The sequence below is a fragment of the Chrysemys picta genome, chromosome 2 (assembly GCF_011386835.1).
Source record: "Chrysemys picta bellii isolate R12L10 chromosome 2, ASM1138683v2, whole genome shotgun sequence".
NCBI classification, from domain to species: Eukaryota; Metazoa; Chordata; order Testudines; family Emydidae; genus Chrysemys; species Chrysemys picta.
Genome location: NC_088792.1, coordinates 287,322,646 through 287,339,935, shown reverse-complemented (window position 1 = coordinate 287,339,935; position 17,290 = coordinate 287,322,646). Strand labels below are relative to the sequence as shown.

Here is a 17,290-nt window from a genome sequence, read left to right as displayed (position 1 = left end):
CTCAGTTATGTCTTGAAACACTCCACAATCTTCCCACAAAAAGTACTGTAGGTAGCTGGATTGGTAATTTCATTAGTGAGATCAAATGCTTAACTAAAGTGATTCTTGCTTATGTGCACATAATTGAACTAACTACCAAATTTCTCTTTCCACTCTGGGTTTTCACTTGTAGTTGACATTTATTTTCCTTGCTGTTGCTGGGATTAGTTTTCAGTAGATTCTGTTGGGGGATGGATGTGACATGTGAGATAGTGTGAGAGTACTCTATACATAATCCTTGTTGGCTTTGTCTAGTTCAGTGATGCCAAACAGTATAAACAGATTTACATCCAGAATGATGGCATGTAGATGCCGAGAGCTGCAAAAAATATTACAGAACACATGCAGTGGGAACCACCTCATCATAAAGTTGCATTTTGTAAAGAATCAGAATGACAATTTTAATATTATGTGGCAATGAAGCTATTTGTGATTTGTCTTCTATTTCATTATCGATGGGCTCTACTGTAGGGAGATGCGGTGAACTCATTGGTAATCTTGCACTGTTTAAGATTGTGGATTTTGAAAAGCAGCTGACATTTCCCTTCAGAAACAACAGCTGCTGTGGAAAAAGTGTTCCCTTCGTTTAAAAAAAAAAGTAATAATACAGTTAAAAAGCTTAAGCCCAAATCTTATTTTGGGTTTTATGAAACACTGATATAAATGTTTTCATCACATTTTTAACAACGCATTCCCCTGTATCATTGGAAATCCAATTTTTGTTTGTGACATCCAAGAAGTGATGATAAGCAGAAACTGAAAATGTAGCTGACCAACTATGCATATTCAATTAGAAATTGTTGAAACTTAGAGGGCTTTTAGATGGTTGCTTATATGTTGGTTATGGGAAGTTTTCACTGCTTTGTCCTATGTAACTTTACACTGGGTGAGGGAGGTTGATAACTATGTATTGATCAACACAGATAATACCATTGCCTTTTTGATGTTTTAAGTCTTACAAATAGCTGGTACGCTTTGTGCCACCATTTAAGTTGCTGCCTGTTATGTTTCAGTGGTATGGATAATACAAAAGCCAGTATCCAACCTGTGCAGCAAGAGCACACATTTTTGCACTTTTCTTGTCTAGTCTGTGCACATATTTTTATAATCATAGAAACATTTTGTACATAATACTAGTGGCTCCTAGAATAGTTACGATGAATGAAATGCATAAGAAACTAATAACCATATTTAATTTAGGGAGCATGATAAAGGCTTATAAGGTGATTGTACAGTAACTCCTCACTTAACGTTGTAGTTATGTTCCTGAAAAATGCAACTTTAAGTGAAACAATGTTAAATGAATCCAATTTTCCCATAAGATTGAATGTAAATGTGGGGGGGGTTAGGTTCCAAGGAAATTTTTTTGGGGCAGACAAAAGGCATTATATACTGTACTGTACTATGGTTGGGAAGTGCCCCCAGCTTACCCCACACAGGCACAGCCCGCTGCAGGCAAGGACACTAGGAAGCACCTTTGCAGCGGCAGCTTGCCTGGAGAAGAACAGGCTTGGACTTTGCTGGGAATGCTCCAGGCCCGCCTCTTCCTGTCCTCACTCCACTCCAGGCCAACCTCTTCCCACCCCCACTCCACCTTCTCTCTGGAGCACGCCACATCCCTCTCCCTCCACCTCCCCCCCCAACAGCTGTTTGGCGGCACTTAGGACTTTCTGGGAGGAAGGGGGGGGGGAGTGGAGACGCGGCGCTTTCCCACTCCTCCCTCTCCCTCCCAGCGCTTCCCTGCTGCCAAACAGCTGTTTGGCGGTGCTTAGGACTTTCTGGGAGGGAGGGGGAGTAGTGGCGACATGGCGCTTCCCTGCTCCTCCCTCTCCCTCCCAGAAAGCCCTAAGTATAGAGTAAGCGCTGTGGGGGAGGGGGAGGGGGCAGAGAAGTGGAACTTGTGCAATGCTCCCTTGTAAAGTTACTGCTCTTCCACAGAATCTTACAAGCAGGCAGCCAAAAGACGTTATAAGGGAGCATTGCACAACTTTAAACGAGCACGTTCCCTAGTTGAGCAGGGACGTAACATTGAAACAACATTAAGTGGGACGATGTTAAATGAGGAGTTACTGTACTTTGCATTTAAGTATAGAATAGGGTTCTTCGCTTCTCTGATTTCTACTGTTGACGTACTCAGAAATAGAAACTGTTGCAGAGATTATTCATAAAGCACAGTAAGATTATTTTTTAGTTGTAAAGCTTAGTGCTCATGAAAGTGAAATGAATTGCTCTGGGCAGAGTTGTTACAAAGCACCTACCAGTGCTGTTCTGAGTTGCCTTGGCTACTCAAGGTTACCTCCAGAAGCTGACACATATTAAAGCAATAATGGTTTTGTCTACACTAGGGTTTTAACTTGTTAAAATACTTTCCCTAATGTAGATGTGGTATTTTTGTTAAATCAGGTATTTGCATATGAAACTGTCCTATGTGTATAATTGTGCAATTTACATTGGCAATTGTATACTTAATATTATTTAAAGATCTGATTTTTTTTAAATGTCATAGGCTATGTCTATACTACAGCATAATTGGCATAATTTGTTACCTAGGGGTGTGAATAAACCACCCCCCTGAGAGACGTAAGTTACACCAACATAAGTGCCCGTGTGGACAGCGCTATGCTGATGGGAGAATTCTCTCCCGTGGGCTTAGAGCGGTTAGATAGCTTACAGTGGTGGTAAACTCTCTAGTGTAGCCGTAACCATAACTGGGTTTAAGAAATAACACTCCATTCAGGTAAAAGGGAACTAACTGACCATGTCTCAGAGTTGTTTCAGGATATTTGTAGGCTCTTAATTGGTTGCATGCAGTTCCCATTTGGAAGATTTTCTTTGCACTAGCATTTGATATGTTAAAAATAAATTAAAGCTTGATTTCTGCTAAGTTGATCATGCCCTGGGGGGCTGATAAATATCTTAAGCAGGTTGCATGTGGCCCACAGGCTGAGTGTTTGAAGGAATTAACTTTTAAAACATGTTTAACAGACATAGAAATATGTATCTTTTCTGTCTCAAACCCACTCTTGACTAAAAAGGAGACCTGTTAAATTCTTAGGGGGACTGGACTTCTTCCAGAAATTGTTCTTGTATAATCTTTTAACAAGCTTCTGCTACAGGCTTGTCGTTTTAATCCTTGAGTTACCTGCCAGTTAGCTCTAGCTAGTTAACATCTCTATAGGCTATTCTGGATATTCAAAACATGTGTAGTTTACCCAAGGCTGATCCCTATCAAGTACACTGAGGTAACAACTCCAGTCTGTACGTAATCTAATTGTATTTTTAGTGCTGACTACAGTAGTTTAAAACAAATACAGTTGGGTTTTAGCTGTATATGTACATAGTTCTATTTAGTTAGTTCTAGACTCACTAGTATTAAGCAGCCACAACTTCGCAGTAAACTGTCACTAATTTCTTTTGAAAGTTAAAAGATTTTATACAAGTAATATTCTACCTGCTATACAACTCGTTTAACTGTGCTCTCACTGGTTCTGCGTCTCTAGAAATAAAACTTTCTCACTTTTCCTAACTTTATTTCTTAATGCTGTCATAGGAACTAAAAAAGTAAGTACTTACAGGTCAATATCTTGTCACTTCTGCCTTTTTTTTGCCCCCAAGAAAATCACTGGATTGCATGTATTGGTGCTAGGATTTTGTTCACCTCAGTTATAAACAGGTCACTGTCAATTTACGTTTTCTATCTTCTAATAGAAATGACAGTGTGCTTATAGGAATTTACCATTCACCAGTACAGCAGTTCATTCTGGTTTCAGTTCTTTGGAGAGAAAGATCTCTCATCTGGTTTTACATGAGAACACATAAATCCTGCAATAGTAGTGGTGTCCTGAGTACCCTTATTAAATACATAATGCACATGTACCCCATATATGCACATCACAATGACTGCTATTCATTGATTAATCAGAGGTCATTTGAGGAGTTGCAAGAAACTGTCTCTAATTATGTTAAACGGGATTAAGTAATCTCCCATTTTATCTGCTTTGCAGTTGCCTTCTTATGTCCGACTTCAATTATAGTAATGCAGACTAAATGTTGAACATGTAATAGCAGAATATTAAGAGCCAAGACTATCTTCCCCTCTTCTCTGAAGTAGTTGAGAATTATAACCAGAAGGTGACCTTTAGATGCAAAGCAAGCACTTGCCTGCCACAGATTCACCTGATACAATCATATGTGACTTTTTAAATGGAAGGCTTTATCTTCCAGCCTATATTTTGTTCTTGGTATGATTTAAGAGAACCCAAATCCAATGAGCAACCCCCTCCCATTAATCTAAAACACCTTGTGCAATCACAATACCCGAAGCTCCCACTTCAGTGTCCTTATTAAGCTATTGCAGTCAGTACATTAAAGTTCAGGTTTATAGACATAATTATCCTATCCATCTTGGTCAAATGCTGATCAAAGCATGCACTATCCCTGCACTTTCACATTTTGTACACTTGAGATGGACAAAACTAGGTGAACAGTATAATAAAATTGTACAACCCTTGCAAGATTGTAGTTTAATTTTGAATAACACCTGTTTTAAGGAATCACTGGCTGTGAAAAGTCCTAATCCTATTCCTTCTTCAGTCCTAATCTTTTTCAGTATCATCATCCCTTTTCCTTCTCCACCTACTGCTCAATAACCACAGTTTAGGTTATTTCTTCCTCTGTGGAGGATGGTACTACTTTTCTGTGGATACCCTGGAAGGAAATTCCTGTGCAAACCAGTTCTGTGGTGTAAATGGTCCAACACCCCATTCCCTTTAAAAGATTTCTTGTAGTAGGTATTGCTATTCAATATTTGTCTTGTGGGGTAGACACTGCTCCTTTTTTCTCTGAGTGCAAAGGTTAACATGTAAAATATTTCTAAGTCAGAAATCAGACACTAAAATAAGTGTGGGGCTACCATGCTTTTACAATGAAAGCGTGTAACGTGGTCATCTTTACATTCTAGAGTACTATGTGCACCTGATTAACATTTTAGTCATTTTTATTCAACTGGCATATGTTCTGACTTTGACCTATAATCTGATGTCGTCATTGCCTGCTTGGTCACAATGCCAAGGAAGCTGTGACAACATGGCTTATCCTGAGGGCCAGATCATAGAGTTGCTGCTTTATCCCCACGTTGCCACCCACTTAATGGGGCGCTTTGACTTTGAAAGTAATAAGTAGGATTAATTCTCTATATCTTTGAAACTGGTGGCTTACTATAGTAAAAAGTGTTTTATTTATGTCCATAGGGTAGAGCATCCAGTTAAACTATTTTTTTTAATGAAATCTGCCTGACTTTCAGGGTTTCCAGTTTTGATATTTGAATCAAGAAAAATTATTGTTTTAGATTGTTTCAACTGGACAAGAGTTGTTCAGTGTCTTCTGTACCTGATGAAAAGTATCAATTTTTATTTTTAAGCAAAAAAAGGGTTCCCCTTAGAAATTATGATTTTAATACTGTATTTAGGTGTTAGATTTTTTTAATATCAATGTAAAAATTCCCAAAATAATAAGTGTAAGTTTAAAATGGCAAAGGCACTTGTATTTGAAAGTACTTCCCCCTTTACTTGTCTGCTGAGTCCTGAGATAGGAATTCTGATTTATTTTTTCCAACTGTTGGTATCGCCATCAGCACTCAATGGAATGTTGGAAAATGTTCAGTTTTAAATATTTCTGATTTGATCACCTATTGCAGAGTGAAATAGAAACTTGAAACTGAGACTGGCAGGTAAGCAAAGAGGGAACTGACTTTTCAGCTACTTAATTTTAAATTGGATTTGTGCATAATTCAACGCACTTACTCTTTTACTAATTTACTATCTTGAAACTTAGTAGCTAACCATTACCCGGATTTCTGAACACTGCTATAAATCCTGCAGTTAGGAAAATCTCTCCAATATCATGTTTGATCATTTTGATATCCTGGAAGCTAAATTTGACTTCATAGTGGATTATAAACAATATTTAAAGCACAAGACTTTCACACCAATCAAATGCAACATTTATGCCTCTTCCTTTGTATGGGATATTTCAGTTGATTTAAATGTGAAACAATAGCATTTAACAAAGTCTAGCTTAAAGTTATAGGCAGATCTTTCGAAAATAGCTGTGTTTAAAATAAGCTTGTCGCAGATAATGAAGGTTAATATATATGAACCCTGAGACACCCTCTTAAACTCTTTTCCTTTCCATTTGGCAGTAATTGATTTTTAACTGAAATCCAGTGAGTGTCAAAGTTTGTTAGCTCAAAATATATTTGAGATATTCATGGTTTCCAAGAAAGCCAGGAGCCCATTACTAACACATAACCTTACTCCAACCTAATAATGGGTGCACATCCTATGAAGGAAAACGCCTTCAGTTAAAGGAAGCCAAATTCATCTTCAAGAGCATATTTTATGAAAAAATGCATAAGCATCCCCTATCTCAGCTAACTTTGTGCAGCTCTGGAAATAGTTTCCTTTGCTCCCTCTGCTGGTTTTATAGCAGTCAAGTACAATACAGCATGTCCTGTATTGGCAGTGTCTACAAAAAGATCTTCATGAGTAGCAAATTTTTTTTTTAAAAAGCAAGTTTTCCAAAAATACCGGTTTAAGGGTATCTAGTTAGCACATTGGTGGTGCTTAACAAGCGATGATTTGGAAAGTCCCTCCACTATACCATAAAACTTTGAAAAGGATTCAAGTTTGGCCTGCACGACTGACAAGTGTGCCTTATAGTGTAAAATGTGAACTACATTTACAGCCCTATAGCTCTAGTTTTTGAGGACTTAATACAGGTCTGACCAGACCAAATGTGAACGTGGATGCAGATAACTTAATTAAAAAGGTGCTTTACAGAGAAATAGATCAATTTTTTTAACTTGAATTAAACATGCGGACAACTTAATTCCTTCTCACTGAAATGTGTAAACAATGAAATGGAAATTGAATTAGATTCCCAAAGCACCATTTCTTAATATATTAGTCATGACTGAGTGGTGGGTTTTTATATAAACTTTGCAATGCTTAAGAAATGGCTCAAATCTAATGTATGCCAGTGGCTTGTTTAGTTATGTTGCAACTACATTACTGTGCTTATCTTTTAATGCTGCCACTCTTTGGAAGATGAGGACAAGGAAGCTCCCGTACCCACTGGAAAAGGTCTGGTTGGACAAGCACCAGTATGATGAAGCGGAGAGGCTCCACTATGAAAGAGAAGCCACGTTGGCAGCCTCCGCCACTGAAAAGGGCCAAGAGGTGGAGGCAATGAACAGTGTTTGCCATGATGATCCTGTCGAGGGCGAATTGAAAGACATGAAAAGAGTGAAAAATGGGAAGAAGCAAAAGAAAAGGAAGCGTTCTCCAAAAACCAAGAGTTTGGTCTCCAAGGTAGATTTTGTCCTGACTGGTTTATTAGCTGATGGCGTGTGGTTTGACAAACCTTTCTTCGATCATGCTGAAAACCTGTTCAGAAAGAAACTTGCAGATGACCTGACCCAGAAGGCCCCTGAAACTGAACCGGCTGCTGAGCAGCCAGCATTAGTGTCCTGGTCAGAAGAAGCTGTCCCAGGTGTTCATAAGCCAAGGAAGAACCTAGCAGCCTTGCACTGCACCCATGCCGGTCTGATTGCTTGTCACCATGTCATCCAGGATGTCTGGGTCAACAAGTTCAACTTTGATGAGGCAGAGAAGGTGTTTGTTGAAAGGTCTCAATCTTTTGTTCATCCACACTTCCTAGATCTTCCATCGGTACGATGGAACAGTGACTATGGTGATGTTGATCAAAGAACTCCAGATGAAGGGTATATAACAGCTCTATCTACTCCTGCAACCCCTGCTACACCATGCCTGTCAACAGATGTTGTGGTTCATTCTGGTGCCTCTTTTGTTACCAGTTTGCCCAGTCCTGCACACCAGACAATAAATGGCAAGCCTCAGATATTGAGCTTGCAGGCATTGATTTCGGAGGTGTGGCTGGAGAAACCTATTTATGATGATGCTGAGAAAAGCTTCTACGAGAACATGACTGATGGGCATCCTCCAGGGAAGGTGAGGCCACAAGAGCGCAGCCGTCCAGAAGCCTCAAAGAGCAGCCGAAAGGACAAGAAGGGCCGCAGTCCCGGGAAACGAATGAATTCCCGACATGTGGAGTTCACCACCAACCCTTCCCTTCCTAAAGATGCCGAGCACCCTCCGCCTACCTGGTATTTCCTGCACAAGGACAGTGAGCATTTGTGGCTTAGTAAACCCACATACGACAGCGCTGAATCACGATACTATGCATCTGAGGCCCTGAAAATGTCGAGCAGACAAGATAATGCAAGGGTTCCAGAACTCACGCTAGCAAAACCATCTCGACCTGCTTCTCGTGCCACAAGCGTGCCTGCTTCAGAAACTAAGTAGGAAAAGCTTATTCTGGGGTAACACTCAAACTCGGAAAATTGATGGTTCAGCATTGAGCTGTAATAATTGGCATATGTAGAAGGCAATGTGGGTCTGTAGTGCCAAACACAACACTGGCGCTATAGACATAACCTCCAGTCATTGAGCCAAAGGTCCTGTTTAACCTTAATCAGGCTTCACTTTACCAGCAGGGTTTTTGAAGAGGGCCCTCTTTTTTAAGGTAGCTCACTGTTATGATGAGTTGTAATTAATCCTCAAACACCCCTAGGAGGTCGGTAGTTAAGTTATTGTCATTTTATAGCTGGAGCCAGACAAGTTCGATAACTTGCTCAAGATCACACAGCACTGAAGTCAAAGGAGGGGTTAGAACTCTTGACTTGGGAGATCTGATTCCCAGTCCTGTGCTCAGGCCACTCATTTCTTGCACAGAGCCTTTAATCCCAAGGTGCTTTACCGGTAGAAAGGTGGAGGGGATGACTGTATCGTCTAAACATTGCTCTGGGGGTGGTACAGACCACTTAGCCCCTCATCATTCTGAGGTTCATAAACTGAATTTTAGGCAGGTTTTGCAGGAGCTTTTTTGTTTGTTTGGTTTTTTGGATTAGACCTTTCGAATGGATATTGTGTTTGCAGTGCATGAGTATTAAAGATCCCGTTACATTCTTCACAAGAGAAGGAATTTGTTCCGGTGACTTTGACCAACATTTTCCTAGAGGTTGTTATATGTAGGTTTTCCACTGGCTTCCCCTGAGAAATGGATGCTTTTTTGTGTCACTGTATATATTCAGTTTGTAGAGGAGCTTTGGGATCCTTCAGGATGAAAGATGCCATTTGACTGTAAAATAGGCCCAAAGTTTCAATCTGGAGACCACAGGTGCTTCCTCTGAACAATTGAGGGAAGGTAATCTGATAAGCCATTTTGTCTAAAAGTGGGTGTTTAATCTGGGCATGTAAGGGAAGGTGAACTAGATTATAACAAATCCAATGAACAAACATTGGAGCTGGGAGAGGAGATGCATTTTTAAAATGTAGAAAATATCCATAGTTATCGCCCCTGCGATTAGTCTAATTAGAACAGTCTAAGTTTGTTTAAAGGCTGGAAATATTTGAAAGCTGCCTCTCTTGGGTGAGTACACAACAGCATTTTTGTTCCACTGTACATGAAACAATGCAGTTTGTATTTTGATTTTACATAATTGCATTCTACTTGCTGAACCCAAAACTTCTCTAACGTTCAGAGGCCACATTACCTTCTGAGCTGTAGCTCTTCAGTGGATTTGTTTAAAGGCCAGTACTTAAGTGCTCTTTTGTAGCCCAGCAATAAATACAATTTTCAGAGACTAGATCTTCCTTTCTCCCTCTTTGAGGAGACCCTTGAGTTTGAATAGCATTCTCTGTGGCCAGATGGAGTAAGGAGAATCTCTCCCCATGAAATGAAGATTGCATCAGTACAAAATGTTCAGTGTGTGATTAATTGGCCTGTTCATGATTAGGATTGTGTGTAGTAAACTGGCTTGTGTATATGGACAGCATTTCTGGCAGTCTCTTGCAGGAATGATGTGAACCTTGGGAAGGGGTTGCAGAATTTGGAAATGGTTCTGTAGCAGTCTCTCTTGATCCTTCTCTGCTTTTCTGAATGGGTCGGTGTTGATACTGAGATGTTTTTTACAACCGGATAGTACAAAGCATTACTTAGTTAACCAGTGTTGAGATCTGGCGGTGTTTTTTTGGAGGATTTGTAGGGCTTGGAAAGGTCTAGGCTGATTCTTGAAGTTATGGTCCTTGCCTTAGGGCATTTGAGTGGTGTAAACTTTTCCTAAAAGATCTTTAAATGCCCTTTACGTAAGCTGATATTCCTTAGTTGCTATGTCCCTGCTTACACTTCTCACAACAGGGCCTTGTAATTGCTTCATTGAGATTCTCCTTTCTTGTCTCTTCTTACCCCCTCAAACTGACCTTTTGTCCTAGGCTCCTGTACCGGGCCCTTGCTTTGAAATAACTGTATATCCTCCATGTTAGGTTCTTGTAATAGTCCCATCCCGCAATACACCATGAAGTTAAATAGCCTTTGGAAGCTGTTTAACTGCACGCCCATATTAAATTAGCCCCTTTGCCTCTGAATTCATTGTTACCACATACAAAGTAGTAGGTTGGCCTACTTTCATAGCCATTTTAGAACCCATGTGCATTTTAGAACATCCTCCTTATCCTCCCACATGGGGCGGAATCTCGTGATTTCTGACTAGCACAATGGGAAGGATCTCTCTCCAACGGTGTAACAGTTTACTTTCTAAATGACTACAGGGTCTTTTCTGAAAGTACACCCCTGCAGGTCCATCTTCCACTCCTCCGTATGCCATCTTCTGAAATACTTTTTGTGGTTCTTGATTTGAAAGGAGACACGCTTCTAGTATTTTTGTTTTGTTTGTTTGTCATGCCACGTACTATTATGGCTTTATCCAGGAGGACTGGGTAATCTCGTTCTGCAGCACACCCAGTGATGCATTGCCCATCTACTCCTGGGGGCATTCTGTGCCCCAAAAATGAAAAAATTGTGCACATAATATTTTAAAATTCTACAAATGTTATTTGTCAAAATAACACTGTATGTAATCAGGCCACTTTCAATTATTTGGTAATTTATATCAAAATACCTGTCAGCAAGCATATGTATAACAATATGGACACTCACAAAAATTCCCCCCGGAGTAGAGAGTTAAAGAAATCACTATGACAACCAAATTCCTGTTTCTCTGCCCCCTTCCTCCCCCACACACACTCAGAACCCAGCCGGGGGGGCCAGACACCCATAACCCCTCCCCCCCTTGCCCAGACACCCCTCCTCCACCAAAACCCAGGGATCCAAAGGGAGAAACAGCCTGATGCTTGATCCCAGGCTTGCGTGGAGTTTCCTGCGCCCCACCCTCTCCTTCCCTCAGAGCATGCTGGGAACTGCAGCTGCCGGGAACCCTCTAGCTCCCTCCCCCAGTGGTGTCTTCTATGTGCAAGCTGGGCTCTGCTGAATCCAGTGGCCCCTAGTGGTGACTAGCAGCACTGCAGCCCATTTCTGTGGTCGAATAGCAATTCTGCGTGCACAGTGTTAATTTCTGCAAAATTCTGCATTGCGCAGTGGCGCAGAATTCCCCCAGAAGTAAAGATAGCTTGGTTGGAGCAGCACAGTTCTGATTCAGGTGTGGGCAGGGCTGAAATCTGTTTAAGATAGTATGCAATAGAACGGTGTGCTCAACTTGCTCCCCATTACTGTTTTAACACTGCTTCCTAACATAGTTGTAATGTGACTAAAACACTGTGTCCTCCACTCTGTGTTGAGCTAAAAGCTATGTTAAGGAGTTTAGTGCTATTAGTTGCTAAGGTTGGCTAGGCATATTTAAAAAAAAAAAAGTCTCTGTACATGAGCCAAAACAGGTGCGATTCTGTCCATTTTTTAAACCATTGTATTAATTGACTTGTGTGGATTTTGAAGTGTCTGACATTTTGATCTATATATCCTGGTGGAGCTGGCATTTATACAGGGGAAGGTGCAGACTGTCCAACATGTACAGCCCCCGCTTCACGCTGTGTTGCTAAATGCAGGTCAGATCAGGCAGACAGGTGGATGGATGATTAGAATGCCCTGCTTTCTTAATAGGATCCCATTTACTTAAAGCTTTTCACCAGAGGGGAAGGAAGATAAAGGGCAGAAAGCTACAATGCAGTTCTGTGGGGGAGGAAGGAGGGAAATCTGATGAACCTGATACAGGCAGCTAACCTTAAATATTCCTAGGTGCTCATATTGTGTCTTCCTATTTGCAGAAAAATGGCAGCTGATTTTCTTATGCATGAGAAGATCTGGTTTGATAAATTCAAGTATGACGATGCTGAGAAGAGATACTATGAACAGATGAATGGGCCAGTTGCCAGTCCTTCATGCCAACAGGTAATGCATATCCTCAAGTAGTAAGGAAGTCGTTTTTGCAGCGTGCTAGAGTCTAAGGATCTCCCAGTACCGATAGCAGGTGAAAGAATGACCCTTCCCACCTGTATGTATTTGTTAAGGTCTGTTACAAATTGGTCTCCAGACTAGGAGAATTAGTAAGATATCCTCTCTTGGAGACTCAGGTCCTGTCACCAAATTCCCTGTTTGGTTTTCAAAACGTTTTGTCCTGTGGACCACAAATAATTGCATCAAACCCCTCCAGTGTTCCACAGGCTATAGTGTGAGAACCACAGTGTTCAAAATATAGGTGTAGCTGAAGCTGATTTGCCCATGTACAAGAGGAGGTTCAACTTTGTGAATGGGGTGAAATAGAAATGGGGGAAAACCTGGGTTATAGTTTACAAGAATTGGTCTTTTCTTAATCCTTCAGGTTACTTGCGCCCTACCTGTGACAGGGCCACAAATAGGGTCTGTGACCTATCAGCGAGCAATTTTATATCCCATTCACAAGATCTGAGAACAAATGTTGAGGTAATATGGGAGGATGGGAAGTTATGCTAAGGACTGACCTACGTGAGCTATTACGATATCTAGCAATTTCCTATTTTTCCAGGGAGCCAGTGTTCAGGAGTGTCCAAGTTGTTTTTTTGCCAGGCACATCCTAGAGACCGAGTGCATGACGGGAGTATAGTGGTGCTAACACTCCAGAGAGATTGTGACCCACGTTCCCTTTCTGGCTTCCCTGTAATGTTAACAGGAGGCCGCAGGGAATGCTGTATATATTACTTGTCTGCACCAGAGCAGTGGAGGCTATGGTGGGGGAAGAGCAGGGAAAGCAAACGCCAGTTCCAACATAAAGTCCTCAGGGTGGCTCACACTTACATTCCTGAGGTATCTGCACCCCCACAACTGGAGTAAGATTGTAGGGAGCAGTGATGCTCCCATCCTAAAATGTAAAGGATGGTTAACTGCATATGCATTTAATTCCATAGAAAGCGGCTTGAAATCTTACATGGCTGTTTTGCAAGTGGCAGGGCCGAGCTTTTAAACAACGGTCAATGCTTTAGTAGCTTCTAGGCATGTTCTGCTGAATTTCTGCTGGCTATGCTACCATAGCGGTAGCACAAAGCTCTGTACAACATTTATTTGAAGGGCAGATGTTCCTACAGTAGGTCTACAAAAATTGGAAGTTGTAAGTAAAACATTAAAGCAGATTCTAAAGCACAACTGTGCTGTGTGTAGTAGAAAGGGGAATAATTAGAATATCACATGACACACACAACTTTCAGTGAAGAAGGTAATTTTACCTGCCAGAAGTGGCCTGAAACCCAACTGACTGAAACTTAGAGTTGTTTATTACAACACTCCCTTCCTAGTAAGGTTTAGGAGTCTTCAGTAAACTTTTTTTTTTATTTGCATCAAATTTGGAAGTGCCATGCTAGTGTGGGATTATTTGGGGCTGATTTGGTGCCCAGTGTGAAATGAATTTTGGTGCTCAGTCCAGTTTCCAGTGGACAGGAATCTGTCACAGAAACCACAGCTATAATTGGTGCCCTGATTGGTAGTCTCAGAGAGCCAAGGAGTACTTGGACCCTGGAAACTGAACTCTCGCCCCAGGAGGTGTGGACCCTCCCGTTTGGGGATGTGGCACATAAATGTGGAAAAGCTAGGGCTGCCACAGCCTGGACCACACCCACTCTTGGAATAGAAGATTTTAGTCTGCAGGACTCTGCCACTTCTCACCAGCATGAAATTCACACATAGTCTTTTAAGGAAATTAGCTGCCTAACCAGAGCTCCAAGGGCACACTAAAGTGATCCTGATAACCTGCCTGAGTGATGGCTATGCCAACCTGTCACGGGACCAGAGTGGGGAGAAGCAAAATATTGAGGTCTCAAAACTCTGCAACTGGACACTGTTCTGGAGGCGTAGCATGACGTGACCAATGCTAAGCTGCGGTCATTGCACTCCATGCCTCCAGCTGATGCTTCTTGAAAAGCTGCCTCCAAAACTCACTTAATCATTGCTAAAAACAAATCCAATCTTCCCCATCTTAGCTGCTCACAGCAATTTCTCATGTCTCATTTTACAAAACATCTTGGTTCTTTCTGCGCTGTTTGCAGGAGAACGGAGCCAGCACGATCCTACGCGACATTGCCAGAGCCAGGGAGAATATCCAGAAATCGCTGGCCGGAGTGAGTACCCAAGCTCTCTCACCAGCTGGCTACCTGCAGTCCATTTTTAGTTATGGCGCATCTCACAGATCTCTTCCACTATGACTGATTCCATAGATTGTGTGGCTTCTTATTTTAAGTTAGAGGCGATTGACAAGGTGTGCAGTGCTGTGTACCACCAGACTAGCTCCATTTTATCAAGAACACCCTCTATTACCAGAAATGCATGCCGTGTAACTGCTTACCTTAGCACAATGGCTTTAAAATTACAGGCTATTGCACTGGGGCTAAAATTCAGTGGGGTCTTCAAAGAGCTATGCATTTCTTTTTCTCCCAGTGGAATGTTTGAGTTGGTTCCAATGATCTTTAGCTAACAGGTAACCAATTTAACCATAGTTAAAATACCCCTGCTGAGCACATATCTGTCAGCAGGGGCATGTTTGTATACTGGGGTACACTGAACTACCACCTTCTCTTTCCTGTTGGCTTTCAGTTAGGGTATGTGCAAAGAAATGGCATCTTCCATCTACTGTTTCTAGGGTACTCAGCTTGGCTACTAGTTTTAACTCTGAACACTACTATAATAGATTGCTACTATCCCCTGCTGGAGCATTTTTTGCTGCTGCTACATCATCAGTTTGTCACAAAGCTGGCTGTATAATCACGGTGATTGTTCAGAACAGAATTTCGATCCCATATTAAGAGGTGTTGTGCTGACTTATCGCGGGGAGGAGGGATAGTGACCAGGTTCTAATCCAAGATATGCCTCCTGTTTTCTCATCTGTAAAATGGAGGTGATAGTGTCAACTACTCACAGGAAGGTCGCAAGGCCAAATCAATATTTGTAAAACATTGAGATCCTCAGATGGAAGATGCTTAACAAGTGCAAAATTAGAACTATTAGGTGTCTGGCCCTATGTATTGGTGGCCCAGTAATTCCTCCTGAGGAAGGTACCTAGCTATTGACTTGGAATGCAAAATATGCCTGTTACAAGATGATTAGTGACCCAAATATCTTTGTTAGGTAAACAGGAATGAAAGGAACTTCTTTTCCCTTGGTCCTCTCCTTGGGCCTGCTGTTTTTGTGGTCAAGTTCAGCTGTTTAGTTCTGTGTTAGAATAACTGAGATCACTTGCAGGGGCAAAGGTGCTCAGCACAGAATTGGTCACTTGGAATTTGATGCAAGGACAGCAGGCAAACAGGGAGAAAACACAAGAGAAAAGGATTAGATTTGCGTTCTAAATTGTTCCTGAAAGCATTTATACGTTTTGGAAGTGAAGAGGGGAAACAACTGACGTTTTAAAAACCTACTCAGGAGGGTAGTGCTGGGAGTAAATTGTCTGACCATTGATTGAAAGGCTGCTGTTGACGGCTTCTCTTGTGATGCTGTAATTGCTAACGGCATGGGCAAGCTGGGAACTCTGCATTGAAATAACCTGCAAATTTATAATCTTCCGTAATCTGCTTGGGTTTTCAATATAAATCTTTAAATCTAAGATGGAAGATTTGAATAAGGCCTAAACATCCTGGACTATGGAGAGTTCAGCCAGCAATCAAAGATAAGCTTTGAAAGCTTTTCAGATAGTAATAGAAAATGGAGTGGACTTTGAAGCTGCTTCCTAATGGAGATCAGGCTCAACATTAATTGTAAATCCTTTTTTTCTCTTTCCCTCCATGCCCCCAGCTTGTAATAAGAACGAGGGCCTGGTGAGAGTGGGCAGGGAGAGGAGGGGGAATCTTGAATCCAAATTTGCCTGACAAATGGAGCTTGCAACTGTGTTCTGAAGGCAGGTTCTCTGTTTGGTGAATGTCCCCTGGTTTCCCAGAGGGCAACCTCAGCCTGATGAACTTCACTTGTGCTGGAATGGGAGTCTTGTTACAGAAGGCTATTTTATCTAATTGAGGCTTGGATGGGAGGGCGTAGAGGCATCTAGGGTTGGGGCAGCCAAGCACTGTAGCCTCAGAGGTGGGGGAGTCAGGGCAAGAGGGCTAGTGAAGCCAAGGGAGCATCAGAACAAAAGTCTTCTATGAAGATAGTGTTGTGGTCTCTGTGGCAAAGAAGCCAAATAACTTGTTTGTATATTGACTTTCTCATATGCTGGGGCTTTCTGTAGTCTCAAGTCCTGTGTTGAAATTTCAACATGTTTGAGGTTTTTGAGTGTGAGAGATTCTAGGGACCTTACACTCTAGGCATCTGAAGAAGTGGGTTTTCTACCCACGAAAGCCCATGCCCAAATAAATCTGCCAGTCTTCAAGGTGCCACCGGACTCCCCGTTGTTTCAACAAAAGTGAGTAGGCAGAAAGTGCTATCAAATGTAGTTAATCTCTGGGAGGATTCCCAAAGGGATGGATTTTAAATCTCAGAATTGTGCAGTGGAGACTCTAAATGTGAAATACATGTAGGACACCAGATTGATCTCAATTAATTATCGTGCTTGAATTTGCAGCTAAAACTGCTTGAAGTGGGAAAACTCATTGCAGTCTTAACTAGGTAGCTGTTAAGGTGGCTTCATAATAACATAGCAAACCCACAACCATTGTGTCACCCTCGAGATATGTGCACTGCTTACCCAAGCACATGCATGGTATTAATGACCTCTCCGTCCCTCCTTGTTCATGATCTCTTGTTGATCTTGCCTTATATTGGCCTTGTTAGCTCTTTGTGGCAGACACTGCAATCTTAATTTTTCTTGTAAAGCACCATGTGCATCAGTAGTGCAACATAATAAATAATTGCTAGCATCATCTGTGCTGGT

General features: G+C 41.6%; 1 protein-coding gene across 13 annotated transcripts in view; it reads left to right on the top strand.

The window, feature by feature from the left end:
* The window catches only part of EEF1D (eukaryotic translation elongation factor 1 delta), a 33,733-nt gene that overhangs the window by 2,435 nt on the left and 14,008 nt on the right, over positions 1-17,290 (top strand). For 5 of the 13 annotated variants that reach the window (XM_065586381.1, XM_065586377.1, XM_065586379.1 and 2 more), the window contains 2 exons: positions 12,237-12,360; positions 14,484-14,555. In XM_065586381.1, coding sequence (XP_065442453.1) covers positions 12,241-12,360; positions 14,484-14,555 — 192 coding nt within the window. In that variant the 5' untranslated portion in view covers positions 12,237-12,240. Of the gene's footprint in view, positions 1-7,131; positions 8,420-12,236; positions 12,361-14,483; positions 14,556-17,290 lie in introns of those variants that run through there. The other 8 variants (XM_065586382.1, XM_065586384.1, XM_065586383.1 and 5 more) reach the window with 4 other exon arrangements.